This window comes from Rhinoraja longicauda, chromosome 35 (assembly GCF_053455715.1).
Source record: "Rhinoraja longicauda isolate Sanriku21f chromosome 35, sRhiLon1.1, whole genome shotgun sequence".
Classification (NCBI taxonomy): Eukaryota; Metazoa; Chordata; class Chondrichthyes; order Rajiformes; family Arhynchobatidae; genus Rhinoraja; species Rhinoraja longicauda.
The window spans coordinates 8512935-8540457 of NC_135987.1; the positions used below are offsets into that span (position 1 = coordinate 8512935).

The 27523-nt window shown below is 45.2% G+C and overlaps 1 protein-coding gene across 1 annotated transcript in view; it reads right to left on the bottom strand.

Moving 5' to 3' along the window:
- Positions 1-27523, bottom strand: part of ptpn20 (protein tyrosine phosphatase non-receptor type 20) — a 273022-nt gene that overhangs the window by 49662 nt on the left and 195837 nt on the right. Inside the window, exons 33-38 of the mRNA XM_078428348.1 lie at positions 25715-25925; positions 23458-23495; positions 16759-16803; positions 13524-13601; positions 12584-12648; positions 12141-12305 (exon numbers count right to left, since the gene is read on the bottom strand). Of these exons, the coding sequence (XP_078284474.1) occupies positions 12141-12305; positions 12584-12648; positions 13524-13601; positions 16759-16803; positions 23458-23495; positions 25715-25925 (602 nt within the window). The remainder of the gene's footprint in view (positions 1-12140; positions 12306-12583; positions 12649-13523; positions 13602-16758; positions 16804-23457; positions 23496-25714; positions 25926-27523) is intronic.

Consider the following 27523-nt stretch of genomic DNA (forward strand, 5'->3'; position numbering starts at 1 on the left):
AATCTTGCTAAATCCTAAAGTCAGAATTGGTTTTCAGCTGACAATTAAACCAACAGAAATACTATGTGTATGATGTGTAATAGACATTGTGTGATTTATTTTGATCATTCCAATTTTAATTTACCGTCATAATATCATGACATTTATCTTGGCATTTAATACTCAACTTTTCTTTCACCATGTTTTTCTAACTGTGATGTGCAATCTTCAACTTGATTATTTTCAGTTGGTAACTTTCTTTGTTACCTCTAAGACTAAGTAGAACCTTTGCCTCATGCTCAGGGTTGTGATCAATAAGAGGATATTTTCTTATTTCATTCCAACCTACACCGATCAGCCAAAACATTTTGTCCACCTACCTAATATGCTGTTGGTCCTCCGTGTGCAGCCCCATACGCAGCAGGGTGCGATGCACTGTGTATTGTGACACATTCCTCCCGTGACCACCATTAAAATTTTCTGTGACTTGTGCCACAGTCGACCTTCTGTCAGTTCGGACCAGGCGGATAGCCTTCGTTGCCCTCGCGCATCGATGAGCCTTGGGCGCCCAACACCCTGTCGCCAGTTTGTGGTTTGTCCCTCCTCGGACCACTGTCGGTAGGTACTCAACATTGCTGACCGGGAGCACCCCACAAGCCTTGCTGTTTCAGAGATGCTCTGACCCAGTCGTCTGGCCATAACAACTTGGCCCTTGTCAAAGTCGCTCAGGTCTTTACTCCTGCCCATTTCTCCTGCATCCAACACATCAACTTCAAGAACTGACTGTTCACTTGCTGCCTAATATATCCCACCCCTTGACAGGTGCCATTGTAACAAGATAATCAATGTTATTCACTTCGCCTGTCAGTGGTCATAATGTTTTGGCTGATTGGTGTATAATCACACCATTTCAGCTCCAAGAGACTTTGCCAACACGGAGCAATTCCATTCCAAGTATTTGTTCTTGTAAACAAATCTGTCTGCATTCCCATCGAATCCTGCAACATTCTTCCACTCTAGCAAGATTCAGGTTTAGGTTTATCATTATTGTCACGTGTACCGAGCTAAAGGTTTGCTTCATATGTTATTGAGATCAGATATACTATACATAAATACATTCAAGTCAAACTCAAATACAATAGCTGGAGCAAAGGGAAAGATAAAAGAGTGTAGAATATATTCTCAGCAGTGTAGTGCATCAGGTCCATAGACTGCAATTTGCATGAACAAGATACAGTGGCCAAGTGACCAGTCAGCCTGCTTGTCTTTCGGATGTGTGAGAAAACTCGAACATGTAAGGACAACCTTTGTGGTCATAGGAAGATCATGCAAAATCTGCACACACAGCACCAGAGTTCAGAATTACACCCAGGTCACTTGATATAAGAACCAGTAACACTCGTTTCGTTTAATTTAGTTTGGAGATACAGTTTGGAAACACTGGCCTTTCAGCCCAGTACAAGTCTGTGCCGACCAGCGATCCCCACACATTAACACTACCCTACACACATGTAAAAATTGTCCCTAGTGGGTGTAGGATAGTGTTAATGTGCGGGGATCGCTGGGCGGCACGGACTTGGTGGGCCGAAAAGGCCTGTTTCCGGCTGTATATATATGATATGATGATATGATGATACCTTACACATTCTATAAGGACAATTTTATAATTTATACCAAGCCAATTAATCTATAAACCTGCATGTCTTTAGAGTGTGGGAGGAAACCCAAACCCTCAAATTGTATTAATGTAATTAAAATATTATCTGATCTGATCTGATAGCATGCAACACAAAGCTTTTCACTGTACCTCAGTACAAGCACCTCACGTTTTACATGGGGGATACGTTCCTGAAAATCAGCACATAATTCAAATTCATAAATTGAACATAAGGATTTAAACATTTAAACAGGCATAAATTTAAGTACGTTATTTCAAAAATACAGTGAGCAAATTAGGTTTTGGTATTAATTGAACAAGCTCGTTACTTAAAAAACGCGTAAATCAAACGTGTGTAAAATGCTCGGTGCTCGTGCACAGGACAATAATAAACCTAAAGCCAAACCAGTTACAAATCACAGCCCAGCAGAATTTGCAACCCTTTTTCAAGGTGTTATGTTACATGTTACGGCTTCAAACTTGATCCAAACTCAACAACTGGTCCTCGGCCAACATGAGCACTAAAGCCCCCTGCACTAGCAATGCAGAGCGTCAAAGATTTGCCACATCAGTCCCGATGCAGAGTCTCGACCCAAAACCTCCCCCATACAGATGCTGCTTGATCCATTGCGTTTCTCCAGCAGCTTGTTTAGTGCCCTGGATCCCAGCACCTACAGTGCCTTGTGCTTTTGTTGATTTGCTTTCTACAATGTTAAGGGTCAGTTCTTTATTATCTGCGACCGTTAATCTTGCAAAACTTTACTGTTATTAATTTCCTTAAACTTCTTACCCGCAAGGCACTTTCTTTGTTTTTCCATTTGCAGTTGCCAGCGTCGGTGAATTGATCATCGAACCATTTGTGCATTTCTGCTTCAGTGGTTAATCATGAGCGGGATTATTTCCAAGGAACGACCTGTCATTATATACTCTTGGCATACGCGGTCCCTCGTAGCTTGAGCAGAGTGGAGCTGCAGTCTTGTAGCTGCTTCATTGCTTCCTATCTCTCCTGCCCATTCTATCTCTCTCTCCCTCGCTAATCAATACGATCGGAGGTCACAATCTTCTGTTCATTGATTTCTCTATTGTTGGTGGGAGCTTGTTGTCCACGATTACTATGTTTCCCACATTATAACAGTGGCTGGGCTTCTGACATGTTTGGATGCAAGGAACTGCAGATGCTGGTTTGCAAAGAAGAAAAAGACACAGAGTGCTGGAGTAACTCAGCGGGTCGGGCAGCATCTCTGGAGAACATGGATAGGTGACGTTTCCGGTCGGGACCCTTCTTCAGACTGGTTGTGTGAAGCTAGAGGAAGGAATGTAGGTGGAAGAGGAGGGGGAGGGGAGACATAGGTGAGGATGGAATAAGGGGTGGAGGTGATTTAGGGGGAGGGGGAATGAGAAGGGAGAGGGTGAAGGTATTGTAGTTACCTAAAATTGGAGAATTCAATATTCATACAGTTGTGTTGTAAGCTACCCAAGTGGAATATGAGGTGTTGTTCCTCCAGTTTGCATGTGGCCTCACTCTGACAATGGAGGAGGCCCTGGACTGAAAGATACAATCAGTCTGAAGAAGGGCCCCATCACTTATCTATGTCCTCCTGCGATGCTGCCTGGCCCGCTGAGTTTACCAGAACTTTATATCCTTTCTAATGTAATTCGTCAGTTCCACCTCTCTAGCATTGTACCTGATGCTATTTAAAAGCAAATGTTTGTTTTTTTGTTCCCCACAGGTTCTCATTTTCCAAATGGATTCATCTACATGTTGGATTTACTTTCTAAACTAAATTGTTTTTCCCTTCTGTTTCCAAGCGTTCTACTTGGAATATTGCTTATTGCCGAAGAAATGGCAGACATTTCAGTTTGAGTCCTTGTTCTCATTTGATGCTTACTCCATTAGTTCCAGCTGTGCATCACAAACCTTCATAAATTCGACTCTGCTATTCCCTTCACGGTGTGTTATACTCATCAGCAGTTTCAACAATCTGCAGTGGTTTTCAGAGGGCCACGGATGGAATTAAGGGCGGCACGGTGGCACAGCGGTAGAGTTGCTGCCTCACAGCACCAGAGGCCCAGGTTTGATCCTGACTATGATGCTGTCTGTACATACTTTGTACATTCACCCCACGACCAGCTTGGGTTTTCTGCGAGATCTTCGGTCTCCTCCCACGCTCCAAAGATGTGCAGGTTTGTAGGTTAATTGGCTTGGTGCAAATGTAAAATTGTCCCTAGGGTAGTGTTAATGTGCGGGGATCGCTGGTTGGTGCGGACCCGGTGGGCCGACTGGCCTGTTTTCGCGCTGTGTCTCTAAACTAAACTAAAATAGAAAGTCACCAATAGTGGAACAAAGACTCAATCTGCATTCATCATAACTGAAGGCAGACACAAAATGCTGGAGGAACTCAGCGGGACAGGCAGCATCTCTGGAGAAAAAGAATGGTTGACGTTTCGGGTCGCGACCCTTCTCCAGACTTCAGACCCGAAACGTAGCGCATTCCTTCTCTCCAGAGATGCTGCCTGCCCCACTGAGTTACTCCAGCATTTTGTCTATACCTTCGATTTGAACCAGCATCTGCAGTTCCTTTGCTATTCTTCGTAACTGAAATATGTTTCAATCTCGGATCAAGTAATGGTGGACAAATTAGTGATCATCTCTTTAACATTAATTAAATGAAACAGACAGCGTTTAGCTTAACCTTATGTGGCCACAGTTTAAGAATAAGGGGTAGGCCATTTAGAACTGAGATGAGGGAAAACTTTTTCAGTCAGAGAGTTGTGAATCTGTGTAATTCTCTGCCTCAGAAGGCAGTGGAGGCCAATTCTCTGAATGCATTCAAGAGAGAGCTAGATAGAGCTCTTAAGGATAGCGGAGTCAGGGGGTATGGGGAGAAGGCAGGAACGGGGTACTGATTGAGAATGATCAGCCATGATCACATTGAATGGCGGTGCTGGCTCGAAGGGCCGAATGGCCTCCTCCAGCACCTATTGTCTATTGTCTATTGGTTGAGTTTCTACCATTCATCTCCTGCTTCTCCAAAGATCTTCCGCTAATAATTTGACACACGGGGAAATGCAGTGCACTTAATACCTTTTTGGATCTCAGAGTTTAGACATTAGACTTTAGGGAAACAGCATAGAAACAGGCCCCATGGCCCCCCTGAGTACTTGCTGACCGGCGATCACCCTGTACACCAGCACAATCTGCACATACTGAAGACAATTTACAATTTTACCGAAGCCAATTACCCTACAAACCTGTACGTCTTTGGAGTGTGGGAGGAAACCGGAGCACCCGGAGAAAACCCACACGATCACAAGGTGAACGTACAGCACCCGCAATCAGGATCGAACCCACCTCTATGGCGGCAACTGTAAGGCAGCAACTCTACCACTGTGCCACACTAAAATTTAAAATTAAATGGTTTTAACTTCAGCAACTTGGCGCAAATGAACTGCCAAAAAATGTTGGCTTTGTCTAAACAGCATCTCATCCTTTCAGTCGGAATGATTCTCTTGCTACATTTATAGTCTTGTTAAACCCAGCACAGAGATTGTCTTTAATTCATTCAGAGAAATTAGCAACAGAAGCATTCTCCAGGGATAATTATTATTGATGTTTTTCTCAGGGATTGAACTGAAGGCCCCCATTCAGAATTGTAAACTGTATCCAAATGTTTCTCAACATTGTTTTATTTCTTTCCCTTTATTTTTCTTCTTTGTCCCATTTCAGGTTTGATATAGAATGTTCCCCACTCTAATTTAATCTCCTCCTTTGTCCTCTCCCAGGTCATTTCTTGAGCCCGCAGTTTCAGGAGATACCATGCAGGCCCTGTTATTCACTAAGTCCCCAGATTTCACGCTGTCTTTCATCGGCCCATTGGCTTCACTACTCTGTCTGCACAACAATTCTAAATCCAAAAACGTTTAAACATGTCGTGACTGAGATCACGGCAGATTGCTCAACAATACCTGTGACCCAGTCACTGTCCAAGCTGAGCAGCCGACAAGAGCTATTTGGTGAACAAAATCAGTGTTGACAGCGTATCATGATTTATGGTCCAAGATAACACTACATAAAATGTTGACTTATGGTTTAAGACTTAAGTATGATGCCAATTCCAATTTTCATCTGTATAATCCTACATGTACCAAAGCTGGTCCAAGATGGCAGAGATTTAAGGCAGAGATTTAAGGCAGAGATCGATAGATTCTTGATTAGTACGGGCGTCAGGGGTTATGGGGAGAAGGCAGGAGAATGGGGTTAGGAGGGAGAGATAGATCAGCTATGATTGAATGGTGGAGTAGACTTGATGGGTCGAATGGCCTTATTCTGCTCCTATCACTTATGGCGCCCAAGCCAGGTTACTTTTTGCATGCTAGTCACAAAAATAGATCTGTATTCATGCATTACAATCGCTCCACTCTCTTAAATCTCGACTCCAACAGCTGCATTTCTTACTTAACTATGCTCTTCCTAATCTCTTCTCAGATCTGTATTCACGTTATTCCCTTTATCATGTACACCGATGAGCCAAAACATTATGACCTCTGACAGGCGAAGTGAATAACATTGATTATCTTGTTACAATGGCACCTGTCAAGGGGTGGGATATATTAGGCAGCAAGTGAACAGTCATTTCTTGATGTTGATGTGTTGGATGCAGGAGAAATGGGCAGGAGCAAAGACCTGAGCGACTTTGACAAGGGCCAAATTGTTATGGCCAGATGACTGGGTCAGAGCATCTCTGAAACAGTAAGGCTTGTGGGGTGCTCCCGGTCAGCAGTGGTGAGTACCTACCGACAGTGGTCCGAGGAGGGACAAACCACAAACCGGCGACAGGGTGTTGGGCGCCCAAGGCTCATTGATGCGCGAGGGCAACGAAGGCTATCCCGTCTGGTCCGAACCGACAGAAGGTCGACTGTAGCACAAGTCACAGAAAATTTTAATGTTGGTCATGGGAGGAATATGTCACAATACACAGTGCATCGCACCCTGCTGTGTATGGGGCTGCACACGGAGGACCAACAGCATATTAGGCAGGTGGTCGTAATGTTTTGGCTCATCGGTGGATCTGTACACTGTGGTTGGCTCGACTGTAAACATGCATTGTCTTTCCGCTGACTGGTTAGCACGCAACAAAAGCTTTTCACTGTACCCCGGTTCGTGACAATAAACTAAACTCAATTACAGAGGCTTACAAAAATATGCTCCCAAGTAACTAATTCAAATATGACATTGAATTGGTCTGAAGAAGGGCCTCGACCCAAAACATCACCTATCCATGTCCTCCGTAGATGCTGCCTGACCAGCTTCGTTATTCCAGCACTTATGCCATTGAATGAATTCATTTAATACTCGGCCAACCAATTGATCAACGGATAAAGGCTGATTAAAATTATAGCTCCTGATTTTTCTTTAATTCCTTAACTCAACACCGTTTAATCCGAGTAATTTTGGAATCAGCCACTGACTTGAGTTCAGGATTGCATTAGCCTGGCTGCAGAAAACCACAGAGACCAGTTTCAGAATTTAATCTGATCTGTGCTGCGATCATCGTTCAACAAGAACTCTCCAATGAAGCTTCTCGGTCAGGTTTGTCATCATTGGTTTGGACTTGCTTGCAGTGCCGGGGTAAATGCGATGGGCCTGCATTGTGCTTCTTGACGCCGCTGATGGTACCACATGAGTTGCTCCCCTTCCACAAAGGCATCTGTGGTGGCCCAGCTCTCTGCCTCAGCCTGATCTCCTCCCCTTTACCCAGTCAGTGCTTCCACTTATTGCCTCCGCAATGCTGAGGACAGTCAGAAACAAGACCCAAGGCATGTACGTTAAACTACTGATTTACTCAGGTCAGCTCAAGTGAAACGATTTGCAGGGTCTAAGTACAACTTTGGCATCAGTAGAGATGTTCCATTCAACAGCTTTAGGTTAACGATTATATTTAGAACGTGCGAGGGGGGGGGGGGTGGGGTTGAAGGTTTTTGATAATAAATGCAGGCATATGAAGTTATATTTTATGAAGATATATGCAGCTGTGTGAATGTATTTGCAAATAAATGTGAGTAGATGAAGGTATTTGCAGTATATGCAGGATGTATGCATGTGTATGAAGATATATGTAGGTATATTGAAGGTATTTTCTAGTAAATGCAGGTATATTCAAGTATTTAACACGTATATACAGATACATGTAAGTGTTACCCTGTACAGATGCAAAAGGTTTGAAATGGGTTTTGAACGTCCACCGTTGTGGAGTTAATCAGGAACATTGTGGGAGGTGGGAGAGGGGGAATGAAGAGAGAGGAGTTAGCAAGAATGAAGTGAAGGAACTCCCGGAAACTGAGATTTTGGAAGACAATGGTAGACAGAAAAATGCTGGAGTAACTCAGCGGGACAGGCAGCAACTCTGGAGAGAAGGAATGGGTGACGTTTTTGGGTTGAGACCCTTCTTCAGTCTGAGAGTCAGGGGAGAGGGAGACACAGAGATAAGGAAGGGTAAGGTGTGAAAATGAGACATCAAAAGATATGGGGATCAAGGAACATGTAGAATAGATCATTGTTAGCTACAGTAGGAGAAGGTGACAACGAAGCAAACAGAGATAATATGTAATCGGGGACAGTCAGACTGGTCGGAGAACTGGGAAGGGGGAGGGATGGAGAGAGAGGTAAAGCAAGGGTTACTTGAAGCTAGAGAAGTCAATATTCATACCGCTGGGGTGTAAGCTGCCCTCAAGTCGAGACTCGGGTCGAGACTCTTCTTCAGACATCTTTGGAAGACAATGGTGAACATAGCATTGCTTGAGTTAGCAAGAGCAGGTTTGCCAAGGGTTAGAGAGTGAGGGCTCACCTTGCCAAGCAGAATATGGTGTTGAGCTGGTGTTCGGTGGTATCAAGGGTAACGAGGCATGGGATAGCTGGGGTGTGTGAACCTCAATCACTCCTCCTGTGCATTCCTTCCTTGCTGCTCATGAACTGATGTAGCACGTGTAGGAAGGAACTGCAGATCTGGTCTAAACCGAAGATAGACACAAAAAGCTGGAGTAACACATTGGGACAGACAACATCTCTGGAGAGAAGGAATAGGTGATGTTTCCGGTCTGAAGAAGGGTCTCAACCCCAAACGTCACCCATTCCTTTCCTCCAGAGTTGCTGTCTGACCCGCTGAGTTACTCCAGCTTTTTGTGTCTGTGAACAGATTTTCGCATCTGCTAGTGCGAATAAAACAAGAGGAACTTTGTGAGAAATGGATTTGGAAAGATATAAATTTCAAAATATCATCTCCAGCCAGATGACAACTATTAGTGCAGGCACAATGTGACAGATGAATTGAAATCCTGTGTTTAAAGAAAATCCAAATGGATGTCAAAAGGTTGAATACCATCACTCACCTTGAGGAGCTTACAGCTAGGGGCTGGCCATCCCCATCCACGTACAACATGTTCAGATGGTGAAGAAATGGCGACAAAAGTTCAGGATCCATCGAGAGATGCAATGCATCAAACTTGGAGCTTTAATAAGTTTGACATGGGCCATTAGGCAGATCATCGGCAAGGTTATTCCTTCAGTGCAAAAGGCAAGTGTGTTCACCCAAGCATCTAACTTGCATCTCCGAGTTCTGTATTTCTTGATGCCTAGGAATCGCAGTCATGGACTTGACTGCCCAAGATGTCTCTATTTGAGGTGATGGGTCTTCGTTACATTTGGCAATCATTTTGCTCTTTCTTTGAACATAACATGTTTGATGGTCAGATTTATCATTATGTAATGCAGTCAAAACCACTGCAAACCTGAAATATATCAGCTCCAGCTCTCTAGATTTCTTTTTGTTTTTCTTATCAGTTGCTTCTTCAATAACAAATTGATATAAAGAGAGTTTATATATATATATTTAAGGGTTCCATTCCTGAGAACTGTCCATAAGCTGATTTCTCCATTAAGTCAGAAATGTATATATTCTACAGCTATCCATACCATATCGCTGTTCAATGACTTTTTACAGTTCTTTCCATTCATTAAATATTTACCATAACACTACCCATAATTAAATTAATGGAACTATATACTGTATCTGGTCATTTCATGTTATTATTATTGTTACTAGTTTGAAAAATACGTTAAAAGTGTTTGGGAGAATATGCGCATTGTTGAATTTTCATAAATCATTTAATCAGGGTGCCACCAGGTATTGCAAAATCACCCAGATCTAGAAGCAAGGAACTGCAGATGTTGGTTTATACCAAAAACGTCTGAAGATGGGTCCCAACCGGAAACGTCACCCATCCTTTTTCTCCAGTGATGCTGCCTGACCCGCTGAGTTACTCCAGCATTTGGTGTCTATTTTTCTGCTTATTGTCCACCTTGAGCATCTACATTTCCTTCTATACTTTTTCCTCTGTACATCAACTTTAAAGAAGACCCAGAGACCTGGGTTCGATCCTGACTATGGGTGCTGTCTGTACGGAGTTTGTACGTTCTCCCCGTGACCTGCGTGGGTTTTCTCCGAGATCGTCGGTTTCCTCCCACATTCCAATGACGTACAGGTATGTAGGTTAATTGGCTTGGTAAATGTAAAAATAAAATGTCCCTAGTGTGTGTGGGATAGTGTTAATTTAGAAGTTTGCATGACTTATTTAGCTGCATTAAAGAGAAGTAAATTCCTGACTTAGGTTTTTTACTGACTGTTCCATCACCACACATAATATCTTTTTAGATTTAGATTTAGATTTAGATTTAGATTTAGAGATACAGCGCGGAAACAGGCCCCTTTGGCCCACCAAGTCCGTGCCGCCCAGCGGTCCCCGCACATTAACACTATCCTACACACACTCGGGACAATTTTTACATTTACCCAGTCAAATTAACCTACATACCTGTACATCTTTGGAGTGTGGGAGGAAACCGAAGATCTCGGAGAAAACCCACGCAGGTCACGGGGAGAACGTACAAACTCTGTACAGACGGCGCCCGTAGTCAGGATCGAACCTGAGGCTCCGGCGCTGCATTCGCTGTAAGGCAGCAACTCTACCGCTGCGCCACCGCTGCGCCACCGTGCCGCCCTATCTTGAAATGAACCAGCTTCATAACTGAAGGCAAGTTCAAAATTAACTCTCAATTATAATTAGATCAATATTACTGTACGTATAATGTATAATTTTCCATTTTTTGAAAATCTATCAAACTTGTACAGTTCATTCCTCTAACGCATTTGGAGTTGAAAGACTCGATGCGGAGAGAACGTTTCCGGTTGTGGGAGAGTCTAGTAACTGAGAGCCCAGCCTCAGAATAAAAGGACGTACCTTTAGAATGTAGATGAGGAGGAATTCCTGTAGCCAGAGGCTGGTGAATCTGTGAATTCATTGCCACAGACGGCTGTGGAGGCCAAGTTAGTGGGTATTTTTAAAACGAAGATTGATAGTTTCACAATTAGTAGTGGTGTAAAATAGATCAGCCATGACAGAATGGCAGAGCAGACTCAAAGGGCCGAATGGCCTAATTCTGCTCCTATGTCTTATGAAGTGAGTGATATACAAACATGAGCAGACTGGCATAAAAACAAATTACTTACAGTTTAGTCATGTATGCTGGGGTTGCTCCAACTACACTGCCTGCCTTTCCACAGACTGGTGAAGATCCTGGCAAGCACAGTCATCTAGATACTAAAACTCTCGTTTGTTTGTTTGTTTGTTCCTGAACTACAGCCAAAACGGCACACGATAGCGCAACCATTTTAGGCCCACCTTACTCACCGTCGTCCCTTTGGTGCTAATGGAAGAAGTTTAATTGAAATCGGTGTTATATATTAAAAGTTATTCACATTTTAAAGTTTAAATCTATCTCCTCGGGAGGGAGGGGGTGGAGGGAGGGGGGGAAGGGAGGGGGGGAGGAGGGAAGATAAGGCGGGTTGAGGGGGATGGAGTGGGGGGGAAGGGAAGGGGGAGGGGAAGGGATGGGGGAGGGGGAGGGGGAAGGGGGGGAGCGGGGAGGGGGAAAGGAGAGGGTGCTGCACCAATGCAGGAAAGGTTTGGGCCCAACGGGTCCACTTGGTCTAGTTTATATATATTTTTTTCCCTGTGGAAATCTCCCATTGAAGTTCCCCAATGGTCGCATGGAAACTCTGAAACAATTGTGCTTTCGAAAGACTTTCCAATTGCAACAGAGCAGATGATGCAGCAAGGGAATGTAGTGCCTTTAGGAATGCATGTTTCTGGAGAAACATAAATCCAAGGCTCGATCTTCACTTTAGATCCTCGGTATATTTCGAAGGAGAGAGCTAGCTGCCCTAGTATCCTTCTCAATGGTAAGTCATGCTAAACGTCGCCACGTTGCATTGGTACTGGTGGGAAATTGCTGGGTGCAAATTGTCTGATGGAAGTCCCCCTGTGCACCAGTGATCACAGGACAATTCTGCTCCGGGATTTCCACAGGGTTGAATCTTTTACGTTCACAATTCACATGAATCGGTGGCACCAGGGGGGAGTACATAGGTTGTCCCCTGCGGGAAGTTACCTGTAAAAGCTGGTCACGGACACTGAGCCTTCCGTCCAGACCTGCTGCACTGCCTGGGCTAATCGCCTTTACCAGCACGGCCGTTCCCCGGTCACCACCCACTAAGGCAAAGCCCAGGCCGCCACTTGTCGGTTTCTCCAACTCAATGTGGATTGTCAGACTCTGCTGGGAGATAGAAAGGGGAGCTGGGTTTCACACAGTACCTCCAGCACAGTAGGTGAGCCTTCAGTTAGATATGGAGGTCCTGTTACTGGATCAACAAGATGATTAAGTGTAAAGGACAGCCAGACAACACGGATACAGCAATGGCTAATAATTTACTACTTGCTTCACAGAGTGATCATGCAGTTACAAATCAAATAATAAATACTGTACAATGACAATGAAAATCAGGAACGCCTTGAGCTTTGCACTCACAAACATAAATTAAAAAAGCAAGATACCTCAGATTCTGCAGGCAGTGTGGTGGAGTTATTTTGGAACCGTACATAATCCCTGGACTGCTTTCCTAAAAAATATAATAATGTGAAAAAAAAGCTTCCTGATGGAGCGACGTTGTTTTCCCGTGAAGCAAAGTCCATTCTTTGACGGGTAAGGATGCGAAAACCTTCAAACATCACCGAAAGCAGCGGAAGCTTTCTCTTTGCGCGGTGACATCGCGAAGATCGACACAAAACAGCACGTGCTGGCTCCAAAATTACTACAAGTGCTAATATATCATTACCTCAATAATGCAACCTCACTCCCTCAAACCATTTTCCTTGTGTTGTGGAAAAGATGAGGAAGGACAAATTATACAAAGGAACATTTACTGATTCCAAAATGATTCCGAACAACACTAATTTATCAGAACCTTCACAATGTCTGACCTCCCTCAAATCATGTTTCCATTATATGATTTTCTTTTAAAAAGAAAGACTTATATTCTGGAACAAAACACTTCCGTAAAGCGCAGTACGTCATTTGAATCAAAAATAGCTAAATGATAATGTTTTTTAGTCATTTATAATTTTATAATTATAATAATGTAATAACATTGAAGGTCGACAGGGGTTTTGAGTACCTTACAACTTTGAAGCAACCCACATCTGCCGTAGTTGTGTCCTTTCCTTTGCTCTTCCCTATTTAATACCACCGACCGCGTTCACACCCTCTTCCTCTTCTGGCTCCCCTGGTTAGCTGGCACTCGGCAACCTCTCAATGCCACATGCCAGCCCAGCAGTGATCAGTGAGCCAGATGCTCTCACACTGCCGCGGCGGCCAAGAGGCCTGGCAATAATTAATCCTCTACGCAGGAGGCAGAGTGCGGGTTCTTCCTTTTGGCTACTGAAGCAGAGAGACAACAGATCCCGCTGGATTAAGACAGAGGACAGCCACCCTTACCATCCAGAGCCCGCAGCATCTCCTGGTCAAGCTGGCTTTGTCCTCCTTCCTTTGATGCTGGTTTAAACTCACCAAAGCCTTGAGTTTGCAAAGAAAAAGATGTCCAAGTCAGTGCACATAGAACCAAAAGAAAGCAGCTCATCAAATAAGAAAACTTAGAAACATAGACAATGGACAATAGACTATAGAATAGGAGGAGGCCATTTGGCCCTTCGAGCCAGCACCGCCATTCAATGTGATCATGGCTGATCATTCTCAATCAGTACCCCGTTCCTGCCTTCTCCCCATACCCCCTGACTCTGCTATCCTTAAGAGCTCTATCCAGCTCTCTCTTGAATGCATTCAGAGAATTGGCCTCCACTGCCTTCTGAGGCAGAGAATTCCACAGATTCACAACTCTCTGACTGAAAAAGTTTTTCCTCATCTCAGTTCTAAATGGCCTACCCCTTATTCTTAAACTGTGGCCCCTTGTTCTGGAACATAGAAACATAGAAACATAGAAAATAGGTGCAGGAGTAGGCCATTCGGCCCTTCGAGCCTGTACCGCCATTCAATATGATCATCCAACTCAGTATCCTGTTACCTGCCTTCTCTCCATACCCCCTGATCCCTTTAGCCACAAGGGCCACATCTAACTCCTTCTTAAATATAGCCAATGAACTGGCCTGAACTACCTTCTGTGGCAGAGAATTCCACAGATTCACCACACTCTGTGTGAAAAAAAACGTTCTCATCTCGGTCCTAAAAGACTTCCCCCTTATCCTTAAACTGTGACCCCTTGTTCTGGACTTCCCCAACATCTGGAACAATCTTCCTGCATCTAGCCTGTCCAACCCCTTAAGAATTTTGTAAGTTTTTATGAGATCCCCCCTCAATCTTCTAAATTCCAGCGAGTACAAGTCGAGTCTATCCATATGAAAGTCCTGCCATCCCAGGAATCAATCTGGTGAACCTTCTCTGTACTCCCTCTATGGCAAGAATGTCTTTCCTCAGATTAGGAGACCAAAACTGTACGCAATACTCCAGGTGTGGTCTCACCAATGCCCTGTACAACTGCAGTAGAACCTCCCTGCTACTATACTCAAATCCTTTTGCTATGAATGCCAAGATGAATGCTAAAGGAAGAGAATAAGACCTTTTACTGCCCCTGTCCAGTTTGCTCCCAATTTATCATGGACAAAGAATGGGAAATGTCAATCCTGTGGTTTTTAGCTCCATAGTTTCTTGCCGTATATTCATGGGGTCTTACAGCACAGGAACAGACCCTTAACTGGGTCTGTAGTATCTTGCCGAAGACCACATTGACCATTGAGAACCCATTTTGATTTACCCATTGATCCTATTTTTCCCCATCAGCTGGTCAGTGGGCTGAAAGGCCTGTTTGCGCACTGTATCTTTAAACAAAACTAAACCCAGAGAAAACCCACGTGGTTACGGGGAGAACGTACAAACGTCCTATGGACAGTACCCGTAGTCAGGATCGCGCACGGGTCTCTGACGCTGTCAGGCAGCAACTCTACCGCTGTGCCACCCCTTTGGGAAGGGGGGGGGAGGAACCTGGAGCAACTGGGGGGAAAGCACACAGTCATAGAAAGAACGTGCAAACTCCACATGGACAGCCCCAGAATCAGGATCAAACCAGGCTCTCTGGGGCTGTGATGCAGCATCTCTACCAGCAGTGCCACTGTGCTGAGGCTGAGCTAAGCATGATGTGATTATGCTGGTCACTGGGTACAAGAGAGGAACAAAAGTTCAATCAAATTTCCAATTAGGCATTATCTCATTTAAGAATATATTTTGATTGTAGTTGGGGATTTGCCTTTAATTATGTTTTACTTTTATTTATTTGCTTATTTCTGTTTACACAAGTACCGATTACCTCACAGGATGGCTGATGCATAATGAATGAGTGAATCCTGAACCATCTGACATGTTGTAGTTATGTATGGGCCTGCGCCTTGGAAGAATGTAGAGGTTTTGCTGTCAAATTGTGCATTTGTATTTGTGATATGGTGTATTGTGAACACATCAGCTGCAAAGGGGTGTCCAGGGAGGGTGGGTGAGGGTTATTTTTGTTGTTTTATATAAAAAAACAAAATGGAGGGGAATGTATTGTATTGTATTGTATCTTTCCTTCAATAAAAATAAATATTTTTTAATAAAAGAATATATTTTACCAGATGACATGACTGGTTGTTCTTAGGACAATGTTTTACTGCATGCATTTAATAGTGGGGCTTCAAGGGATCCAAGATTATTGCTCTGTATTGTCAGAACAGCAGGGCGGCACGGTGGCGCAGCGGTAGAGTTGCTGCCTTACAGCACTTATCATATCATATCATATCATATATATACAGCCGGAAACAGGCCTTTTCGGCCCTCCAAGTCCGTGCCGCCCAGTGATCCCCGTACATTTGCAGCGCCGGAGACCCGGGTTCGATCCCGACTACGGGTGCTGTCTGTACGGAGTTTGTACGTTCTCCCCGTGACCGCGTGGGTTTTCTCCGAAATCTTTGGTTTTCTCCCACACTCCGAAGACGTACAGCTACGTAGGTCAATTGGCTTGGTGTAAGTGTACGTTTGTCCCTAGTGTGTGTGTAAGATGGTGTAAATGTGCGGGGATCACCGGCCGGCACGGACTCGGTGGGCCGAAGGGCCTATTTCCGCGCTGCATCTCCAAACTAAACTAAACTAAACAGATCAGCCGCTGTGTCACAGGAGCAGCTCATCCAAGGACAGTCTATTACTTTGCTTCAGTGAAACATGATCAGGTGCTTTGGGCAACAGTGTGGGCCTGGTCTAATGGACCAGCTGGTTCTGCAGTATCTCGCCTGGCAATCTTGCAAGCTCCAGCAAGAAGCCCTAAATTGCAAAGGTACAAATCGTCTGCTTGGCTGTCAGTAGCCCCCTTGGCCCTGGCTCTAAGAGTTGCCAGTTCAATGGTCACGTCAGGGTCTGGGCCGATCATCCGAACTGGCATTTCAATCCAGCGTGCTTGAGCGTGTGTCACTACCAGCGCTGGGACGGGTCGGCCTCCTCTGCTCATCTGCTTTTAATGATTCAGAATAACTTGTATGTTTGTTACGTAACAGCGGCCAATGGATTTTAAATGTGGCGGCACTGCACAAGTGTGGGGAGTGGAAGGTGTTGAGGAGAATCAGGCGGTCGAGTCGGGAGAGACTGAGATAATGAACACCCGTGAGGTCACCCATGCTTACAGAAGATCTGCACTTGCCTGGGAGCGCCAAGCAGTTTTTAGCTTTCTTTCTACTTGCAGTTCCTGGAAATTAAAGGAATAAAAGATAAGACAAGGTAGGAGTGCAGCAAAGCAGAGCAACAATGCAGAGTGGCAGGTGTGGAGTATTGCAGGCAATTGGTGCAGCCTAATCCAATTCCTGAAGGACCCCAGAGAGCTCACTTGCATCTACTATATTCTACTGTATTGTACTTCGCTTGGGCAGCTGTCAACCCAGTGGCATGAATACAGATTTCTCCAATTTCAAGTAACCCCTGCATTCCCTTCCTCCCCCCTCCTCCCCTCCTCCCCTCCTCCACCCTAGTCATTCCACTGTTCGCATCCCTGCATCCCTTCGTGATCACCTCTTCCCCGGACAACAATGGGCCATTGTGGGCTCCACCCTTCCTTGATCATTTGTTGCTGGACCTGATTTCTCCTAGTCTTTTCCTACCCCCTAGTTCCCTCCACGTTACTTTTAGTCTGAAGAAGGGTTCCGACCCAAAACGACACCCGTCCATTTTCTCCGGAGATGCTGCCCGACCTGCTGAGTTACTCCAACACTTTGTGTCTATCTACTGTGTCCACATGAGTTGTAATACAGAGCCGGAAAGCACACAAGAAGTTTTGTTATGGCAAAAAAATAAGGCAGCAACTCTACCACTCTGCCACTGCGCTGCCCCATGAGCTTGCCGTTGTAAACATCAAACCTCTTATTGTTTTGATCATGTTGGTTAAATTGACCCCATCCTTCTTTTTCAGCTCTAGTCCCAAATCATAATTGAAGTTGAGACATAAGGAACTGCAGATGCTGGTTTAAAAAATCTACGCAAAGTGCAGGAGGAATTCAGTAACTCAGCGGGTCGGTCATTAACTTCCACAGCCTCCTTTCCAGATCCTTGACTTTCTTGCTGAAAGTATGATCCCTAAGTTTGGCTGCGCTACTCCAGAAGATGCGTAAACCAACGATTAACTCTGTTTTCTTGCAACTTTCCTGCTTTTGTATTCCATGTTCCACACCTCTATTTATAAGGCTGGAGAAATATGCTTTTTAAGAAGCTTTATTGATATTAATGTTAAAGAAGAAGAATTCTTGCTTCATGTTCTTTCTCTATTCGGTGAGATATTATCCATGTTGTTCTGTTGACGTGGGAAATATTCCTGATTACAACCTAAATAGCCTTTCCGGATTTGTGTGACTGTTGGATTTTGGCAAGCGTTCAATATGTTTTCCCATTTCAGTAGTCCAAAGAGCTGCCAAATTTACTCATTGCTTGCTGTAGAAGCCTCTCCACCGGATTGTTTTTATAATATCCTGTGCCATCTGGACATGTTAAATCCACCTCTTATTTATTATGGACCCATTATTATTATTATCGGGTTCACAGGCACAAATGGTGTAACTCAGGCCAACTGTAACCTTAACTTGCATCGTATCTGTGTCTTTTCATGACTGTAAGGTACAGCATGGAAACAGGCCCTTTGGCCCACAGTCCCCATGCGGTCCGTCGATCTCCCGCTCCCACGACTCCTATGTGATCACGTTCTCTCACTTACACACTACACGCCAGGGAAAGTTTACAGAAGCCAAACAGAAACCTACAAACCCGCACGTCTTTGGGATGTGGGAGGAAACCAGAGCACCCAGAGAAAACCCCACGCAGGTCAGAGGGAGAGCGTGCAAACTCCGCACAGCCACCACCCAAGATCAGCATCAAACCTGGGTCTCTTGCGCTGTGAGGCATCGGCACTGCCAGCTGTGCCAATGTGCCCTAGTAACTTATGTTTTAATTTACATTATCCTGTTTCATTCTGTTCTCAATGACTTACATTGGTTCAACATTAAATAATGCCTCAGTCTTAAAATTCTCAACCTTCATGGTCTTGCCCGTCCCTGAGTGGAAGGAGAAAGTGTGATAACATAGAACTTGTGTGATCGGGTGATCAATGGTCAATGTGGACTCGGTGGGCCGAACGAAACATAGAAACATAGACAAAATAGGTGCAGGAGAAGACCATTCGGCCCTTTGAGCCAGCACCACCGTTCAATATGATCAAGGCTGATCATCCAAAATCACTACCCCGTTCCTACTTTTTTTCCATATCCCTTGATTCCATTAGCCCGAAGAGCTAAATCTAACTCTCTCTTGAATACGTCCAGTGAATCGGCTTCCACTGCCTTCTGTGGCAGAGAATCCCACAGATTCACAACTCTCTGGGTGAAAAAGTTTTTCCTCATCTCAGTCCAAAATGGCCGACCCCTTGTTCTTAAACTGTGACCCCTGGCTCTGAACTCCCCCAACATCGGGAACATTTTTTCCTGCATCTAGCCTGTCCAATCCTTTAAGAATTGTATATGTTTTTATAAGATCCCCTCTCGTCCTTCCAAATTCCAATGAATACAAGCCCATACAAGACAGAAGGCCTGTTGCTAGGCCACATCTCCAAACTAAATTAAATTGCGTAATGCACTCCATCTCTATGAGGGGGGGAGAGAGGGGGGGGAGAGGGGGGGAGAAGAGAGAGGGGAAGAGAGAGGGAGGGGGAGAGATGGGGTAGAGAGGGGGAGAGAGGGGGGGAGAGAGGGAGGGAGAGAGGGGAGGAGAGAGGGGGGAGAGAAGGGGGGGAGAGAAGGGGGGAGAGAAGGGGGGGAGAGAAGGGGGGGAGAGAGGGGGGGAGAGAGGGGGTAGAGAGGGGGGGAGAGAGGGAGGGAGAGAGGGGAGGAGAGAGGGGGGAGAGAAGGGGGGGAGAGAAGGGGGGGAGAGAAGGGGGGGAGAGAGGGGGGAGAGAAGGGGGGAGAGAAGGGGGGAGAGAGGGGGGAGAGAGGGGGGGAGAGAAGGGGGGAGAGAAGGGGGGAGACAGGGGGGGAGAGAGGGGGGGAGAGAGGGGGGAGAGAGGGGGGGGAGAGAGGGGGGGAGACAGAGAGGGGATTGCTATTGCAGAGTTTTCTTTTATTATGGGATGTGTGCCTGGGGCAATAATGGGATGTTATTGAGTCACACATGAATTTTTACAGGACCTGATTAAAGATAAAAGTGATTGGGGAGCCAAATGACAAAAGCAAGGCGAGCAAGTAAGTAGCTCAGTAACATAATTTGCTCACTGCATGTTCAGCAGGAATTAAAAGGCATCAGTTGGCAAGCGGGTTGGATTGAGCCTGGTCCAGATTACGCCCACACAGTGAAGATGCTGCCTACACTCAATGGGGAAAGCATAATTACGCCTCGGTTGTTGCTGCCAGCGTGGAGACAGCTTCACCTCATTTGTGTCGCTCTCGAGGAGATCACAGGCTTCACACCGGAAAGATTCAAGCACTTCACCACACTCCTCCAGAGACTCCAGACGTGACAGTCAGCGCAGCCGATTTAACCTCAGGCAATTGTGTCTGAAAACTGACTGCTTCTCTCTCCCACATGGACTCAAAGTGCTGGAGTAACTCAGCGGGACAGGCAGCATCTCCGGAGAGAAGGAATGGGTGATGCCTCTGGAAGGGTCTCGAGATGAGGAAAAACGTTTTCAGCCAGAGAGTTGTGAATCTGTGGAATTTTCTGCCTCAGAAGGCAGTGGAGGCCAATTCTCTGAATGCATTCAAGAGCGAGCTAGATAGAGCTTTTAAGGATAGCGGAGTCAGGGGGTATGGGGAGAAGGCAGGAACGGGGTACTGATTGAGAATGATCAGCCATGATCACATTGAATGGCGGTGCTGGCTCGAAGGGCCGAATGGCCTCCTCCTGCACCTATTGTCTATTGTCTATTGACCCGAAATGTCACCCTTTCCTTTTCTCCAGAGACGCTGCCTGTCCCGCTGAGTTACTCCAGCACTTTGTGTCTATCTTCGGTTTAAACCAGCATCTGCAGTTCCTTCCTACACGCTTCTCTCTCCTATCTGCCTGGTGGCAATCATACTTGTTGCCGTATCTATACACTGTAATGGCTCGATTGGAATCATGGATTGTCTTTTTGCTGACTGGATAGCCTGCAAGAAAAGTTTTTCAATGTACCTCGGTACACGTGACAATACACTAAACAGAACATTTAGTTCCCAGAAACTACATTTGCTTCAATAAAATCTACACGGGTTATTTCATTTCCTCATCTCCATTAGAGAAACGGAAAGAGATTGTAAATACTCAGCAGGTCAGGCAGCATCTGTGGAGAGAGAAGCAGAGGTTCAGGGAGAGGCAGCTCAATGAAGCTTTAGGGAACTCTCAGCCATTTTAATAGTGAGAAGCAGTGGGCAGGCAAAACTGCAACAAAAAAGTAGATCGATTGGTTCATTCATTAGGCTGAATGATCCAACTTTCAGTGAGTAGTGAGATTCCCATAGATGTAGGATTCTGGATGATAATGAAGCCAGCACCTCTTCTGCATGTTCACTTTATCAATGCTCAGTCTTTATTTTCATAAGGATCAGGAAATGATCGTATATCCCGTGTTAGTAATGGCAGTTCTCTGGTGTCATGGTCAATATTCTTTCATCATTAAACAGGCTGAAAATCCAATCAAAATAAAAGCATAAAATGTCAGAAGGAGCAGGTTAGGCAGCCTCTGTGGCAAGAGAAGCAGGGTTAATGTTCCAGGTTGAGGAACCACTGTCAGAACCTTGGTCGAGGTGTCTAACCTGAAACGTTAACTCCTTGATGCAGATCGTGAGAAAGGATATTTAAACTGAAATGTTATTTTGTTTTTCTTTCCGCAGATGCTGCCTGGCCTGCTGAGTGACAATAGACAATAGGTGCAGGAGTAGGCCATTCGGCCCTTCGAGCCAGCACCACCGTTCAATGTGATCAATTCCACGTGTGGTTACTTATTCATGAAACACCCAGCAAGCTCAGCTCTTGGAGGAAGAATCATTAGTTCCACACGTCTGAACTTGCGGCTCAGTTGTTGCCATTCTGCAGTTGACCACACCAAGGCTACCAAACCCCTCAGCTTCCATGTTATTCACAAGAACTTCTTGGAGCGGTTGATGATTTCCCACTAAAATCAACACTGAAATTCAGGTTTGTTATTTGAGAATATAAAAGTGCTTGTTCGGTGTTGATAGTCAACGCAAAGTTAGTTAACTTCTTCAGCCTGACTGTGTGTGTGTGTGTGGGGGGGGGAGGAATGCTGGAAGAGAGGAGAGGCGAGACAAAGCCTCGCAGGTACTACAGGTGAGGGAGGGAGGGTTTCTGATAGGCAGATAGTTCAAACAAAAGGCCAGAGATAAAAACAGAAGGTGTGAGACAGGATTGAATTCTATGGAGAGGACATGCACAATGAATACAGGGACTTGGGGAATATCGAGGAACCGATGGACCTGAACAGTGTCCAAGGACCCCTGAAGGTGGCAGCGCAGGTAGATAAAGTGGTGCGGAAGATATATGGGGTGCTTGCCTTCAGTAGTTGGGAGGTTATGGTACAATTTTATAAAGCTTTGGTTCGGCCACAGCTGGAGTAGTGTGTATAGTCCTAGTCAACACATGACAGGATGTGAGTGCACAGGGGAGGGTTCTTAGGAGATGCACCAGGAAGTGGCGTGGAATGGAGAACGTCAGCTATAGACGGGGTTTGTTTTCCTTGGAGCGCAGGAGGAGATCTGATTGAAGCTTTGATGGGCATTAATAAGGTAGATAGGAGGACAATCTTTCCCATGGCAGAGATATCTAAAGCTGGAGTGCATAGGGTTAAAGCTGAGGGGAGAGGGATTTAGAGAGGTTTAGAACTCTTTAGCCCCTCACAAAGTCAGTGAGGGAGATGTCTGTTACACCTCATAAGAGGAAGAATTCACTCACCCCGAGGTTGGCTGGAATCAGGAATGTGTTTAGCTCAGAATTTTCAAATTGTCATCCATGCTCTGTCCCCCCCCCCAACCCCCCCCCCCCCCCTAACCCCCCCCCCCCCCCCCCCCCCCCCCCCTTCGCTCTGTTGCATCCCCCAGCTTGACAATACCTCGCAGCTCTTCCCAAAGGTTGGCGGCTTCCAGAGCATTTATTAGTGATAGGAGCAAAATTAGGCCATTCGGCCCATCAGGGTCTCTTCCACCATTCAATCATGGCTGATCTATCTTTCCTCCTTAACCCCTTCAGCTTTGGACTTTCCACCTCACTAGCTAAGACTCTCTTTAAAATGTCATTCTTTGAACGAGCTTTTGGTCAACCTGCCCTAATGTCACATGTGTTAGATATGTTAAATATTGACAAATAGGTCAATATGTCACAATAGACAATAGACAATAGACAATAGGTGCAGGAGTAGGCCATTCAGCCCTTCGAGCCAGCACCGCCATTCAATGCGATCATGGCTGATCACTCTCAATCAGTACCCCGTTCCTGCCTTCTCCCCATACCCCCTCACTCCGCTATCCTTAAGAGCTCTATCCAGCTCTCTCTTGAAAGCATCCAACGAACTGGCCTCCGCTGCCTTCTGAGGCAGAGAATTCCACACCTTCACCACACCGTCACGTATGTCCAAAAGTTAGTAAAGCTGCATCAGATCTCAACGAGAGTATTTAAATTTGTGGAAAGATTGCTCAGATGTTAGTGGGATCTACCGGTTGTCACTGGCCTGTATAACGCTCTGTCTCGCACACACACAGTGCACTGACCCCTCTTGCTGGGTCAGCTGATTGAAGTGGTAAACATTGGCAACCCTGCACAAAAACTGCCATGTTTATAGTTACTGCTTTAATTCAGCGTTGTTGGGGAAAGCACTTACCGGTCAGATACTGTTCAGTTATCACTGGCTTCCCATCCCTGAAGGAACAAAATAAAAATGGTTTACATGCTGGAACAACACTAACGACAAACAATCTACCCAAAAAAGGTGTTATCTCAGAGGGCCAGACTGTATCACCGGAGAATATGGATAGATGATGTTTTGGACTCAATATCAAATCTGTTTAAACTTCTAAATAAAATTAATAATCCCTTGAACATAACCTGAATTGACAGCTTAAATAAAACCTTTTTACATCCTATTGTTTATTTCCTTGATCCATCATCCCCATGACCTGCGTGGGTTTTCTCCGAGATCTTCGGTTTCCTCCTACACTCCAAAGACGTGCAGGTATGTAGGTTAATTGGCTGGGCAAATGTGTACAAAATTGTCCCTAGCGGGTGTAGGATAGTGTTAGTTTTCTTGGGATCGCTGGGCGGCGCGGACCCGGTGGGCCGAAGGGCCTGTTTCTGCGCTGTATCTCTAAATCTAAAATCTAAAAATCATCGATGACACCTTCTTGAGTGTGTGCTGAAGGATTCTAGTCTGCATGTTTTCCTCATTCTACAAAAAGATGTCATTCACTTTAAATGCATTCTGATGACCATTTAGTCTGTCTGTTCACTCTAAATCACAGTCATGTTGAACACAATGGTTCCAAGACTTTGCATAGGTTACCTGGCACTGTGTTTTTTAGCCAACAATAATTTAATCAATTATTTTCAAATATATGTGTACAGTACGAAATAAACCAAATCAAAACCCACCACCACAGTACAAGTCAAACAAATATACTTCAATCTAAATAAACTATTATACCACTGTATCACCATCCTTATTAAGGATGCATTCCAGCCCACGTGGTGCCCAGCGGTCCCGGAAATCCCCCAGGGTGCCCTTGGGCAGCGCCTGGTCCCTCTCTAACACCACCCGGGCGCGGACATAACCCCGGAAAAGGGGCAGGCAGCCGGCTCGGGCAGAGCCCTCTTCTGCCTAGCGCCGTGACTCGCGGATGGCCAGCTTGGCCAGGCCCAGGAGCAACCCAACCAGGACATCTTCAGCCCTACCCTCTCCCCTATTACCTGGCACTGCTGTCTCGTAATGCACTTGGAATCAATGCGTGGCACGTTCTGTATTCTCTGATGGGGCCAGGGTACAGATCACTCAGTGTCTCATTGACAATAGACAATAGGTGCAGGAGGAGGCCATTCGGCCCTTCGAGCCAGCACCACCATTCAATGTGATCATGGCTGATCATTCTCAATCAGTACCCCGTTCCTGCCTTCTCCCCATACCCCCTGATAGGCGCAAGGTGTGAGATGATTTACTCTTATTTCTCTGATTGAATTGTCTGGACTCAAACAAAAAGTTTGATACAGACACCTTGCATTTACGCATGTTTGATTTATGCATTTAAAAAAAAAATTATGTGCTTGTTTAATTAATACCAAACCAAAATTTACATGCTATATTTTTGAAATAATGCACTCAAATTCTCGCCTGTTTAAATGCTTAAATTAATGCATTTAATTCAGGAATATAACCAGTGCATATAACCAGTGCATAATCAGGAATATAACACAAGGTGCCTATTTTTCCCATTTTTTTCCATGAATGTTTATATTTCTTATGTACCTCAACAAATTGTCTGAAGAAGGGTCTGGACCCTTAACTTCATCCATTCCTTCTATCCAGAGATGCCACTTTTCCTGCTGAGTTACACCAGCATTTTGTGTCTATTGTAAGTGTGTTGATCGTCCAAGACTGTGGTGCCGTAGAACTGCTAACGAACGACTCCGAAATGAATTTAAATGTGGCTTGATGTTGGAGGTGAAGAAAATGTGTAATTCATCTGAAGTGCGAATGTTTCCCTAACGTTTAGTGAATGTTTCCTGATTAGTGCGGGTGTCAGAGGTTTTTGGGGAGAAGGCAGGAGAATGGGGTTGAAAGGGAGAGATGGATCAGCCATGATTGAATGGTGGGGTAGAAACTTTGAGTGGCCTAGAACCTGTGAACATGTGTTGTTAGATAGAGCTCTAGGGGCTAAGGGATATGGAGAGAAGGCAGGCACGGGGTATTGATTGGGGACGATCAGCCATGATCGCAATGAATGGCGGTGCTGGCTTGAGGGTCGAATGGCCTCCTCCTGCACCTATTGTCTATGTTGTCTATGTTTCTATGTTTAGGTTGGCTGATAGAACCGGAGCTGACAATGAGGCAATGCAATTTGCAAAGCTTTCTCGCAAACCTGACTTACCTCATGGCCTTGATGGTTATTTGGCCATTCGGAGTGTCACAGGCCCTCACTGCATTGTCCAACGTCATGCCCATGGTGCAGATGTCACAGATGTAGAGGATCTTGTCTCGTGGCTGTAGGCTGCCTTCCAGGCTGGCGGGTGAATTCGGCACAACCTCCAGCACATAGACACCTTGCCATTTACTGCCTATCCCCCCTGTTAACTTCAAACCTGTGGCAACAAGCACAGACTGCAATCAGACCAACCGCAAAGTATATTAGTCACATATTCACTGGCGCACCATGGCATAACCAGCTCCCTCCTGGAGCTGAGATCAGGAAAGTCATCTACATGTCACTTTGACTAGGGTTCCATCAACTAAATCATCTTTCCTTGTGTGATGAATGAACATTTCCTCCTCATCAGCAATGCTAAAGGGCAATAGACAGACAAGCTTACAGATGAAGGGATTTAACTCCCCCAGCTCAGAGCATTTACAGCCTTCTTCCTAATTAATTCGAACAAATAATTCTGTGATAAGCCAAACAATTTTAGGATTGGATATTAATGCAGCTCAAAATAACACTAATCATAAATGACGATAGATCGGATAAACGCACAGTCTCTTGTCCAGAGTAGGGGAATCGAGAACTAGAGGACATAGGTTTAAGGTGAGGGGGGAAAAATTTAATAGGAACCTGAGGGGTAATAGTTTTACACAATGGGGGGTGGGCGCATGGAATGAGCTGCCGGAGGAGGTAGTTAAGGCAGGTATTATCACAACATTTAAGAAACATTTAGGCAGGTACATGGATAGGACAGGTTTAGAGGGATATGGGCCAAATGCAAACAGGTGGTACTAGTGTAGATGGGACATGTCGGTCAGTGTGGGCATGTTTCCACGATGTATAAATCTATGGCGAAGATTCAGCTAATTCTCTTTGGATTTTAAGAGGAACGAAAGATAAATTATAGGCCCCTGATCACCCTCAGTTACCAGTCTCTATTTTCTAGTCTGCATGGCATGTATAGAACTGTGAAACTTCCCAGCTATTAACAAGCATCTGAACCATCCCACTGCAATCAGAGAGCTGTCCTGAACTACTAACGAACTATCTTTGATCGGACTTTACTGACTTTACCTTGCACTAAACGTTATTCCCTCATCATGTGTCCGTACACTGTGAATGGCTCGATTGTAATCACATACAACGAGATCTGGGTGTCCTAGTGCATCAGTCACTGAAAGGAAGCATGCAGGTACAGCAGGCAGTGAGGAAAGCCAATGGAATGTTGGCCTTCATAACAAGAGGAGTTGAGTATAGGAGCAAAGAGGTCCTTCTGCAGTTGTACAAGGCCCTAGTGAGACCGCACCTAGAGTACTGTGTGCAGTTTTGGTCTCCAAATTTGAGGAAGGATATTCATGCTATTGAGGGCGTGCAGCGTAGGTTTACTAGGTTAATACCCGGAATGGCGGGACTGTCATATGTTGAAAGACTGGAGCGACTAGGCTTGTATACACTGGAATTTAGAAGGATGGGAGGAGATCTTATCGAAACGTATAAGATTATTAAGGGGTTGGACACGTTAGAGGCAGGAAACATGTTCCCAATGTTGCGGGAGTCCAGAACAAGGGGCCACAGTTTAAGAATAAGGGGTAGGCCATTTAGAACTGAGATGAGGAAAAAAAATTTCAGTCAGAGAGTTGTGAATCTGTGGAATTCTCTGACTCAGAAGGCAGTGGAGGCCAATTCTCTGAATGCATTCAAGAGAGAGCTAGATAGAGCTCTTAAGGATAGCGGAGTCAGGGGGTATGGGGAGAAGGCAGG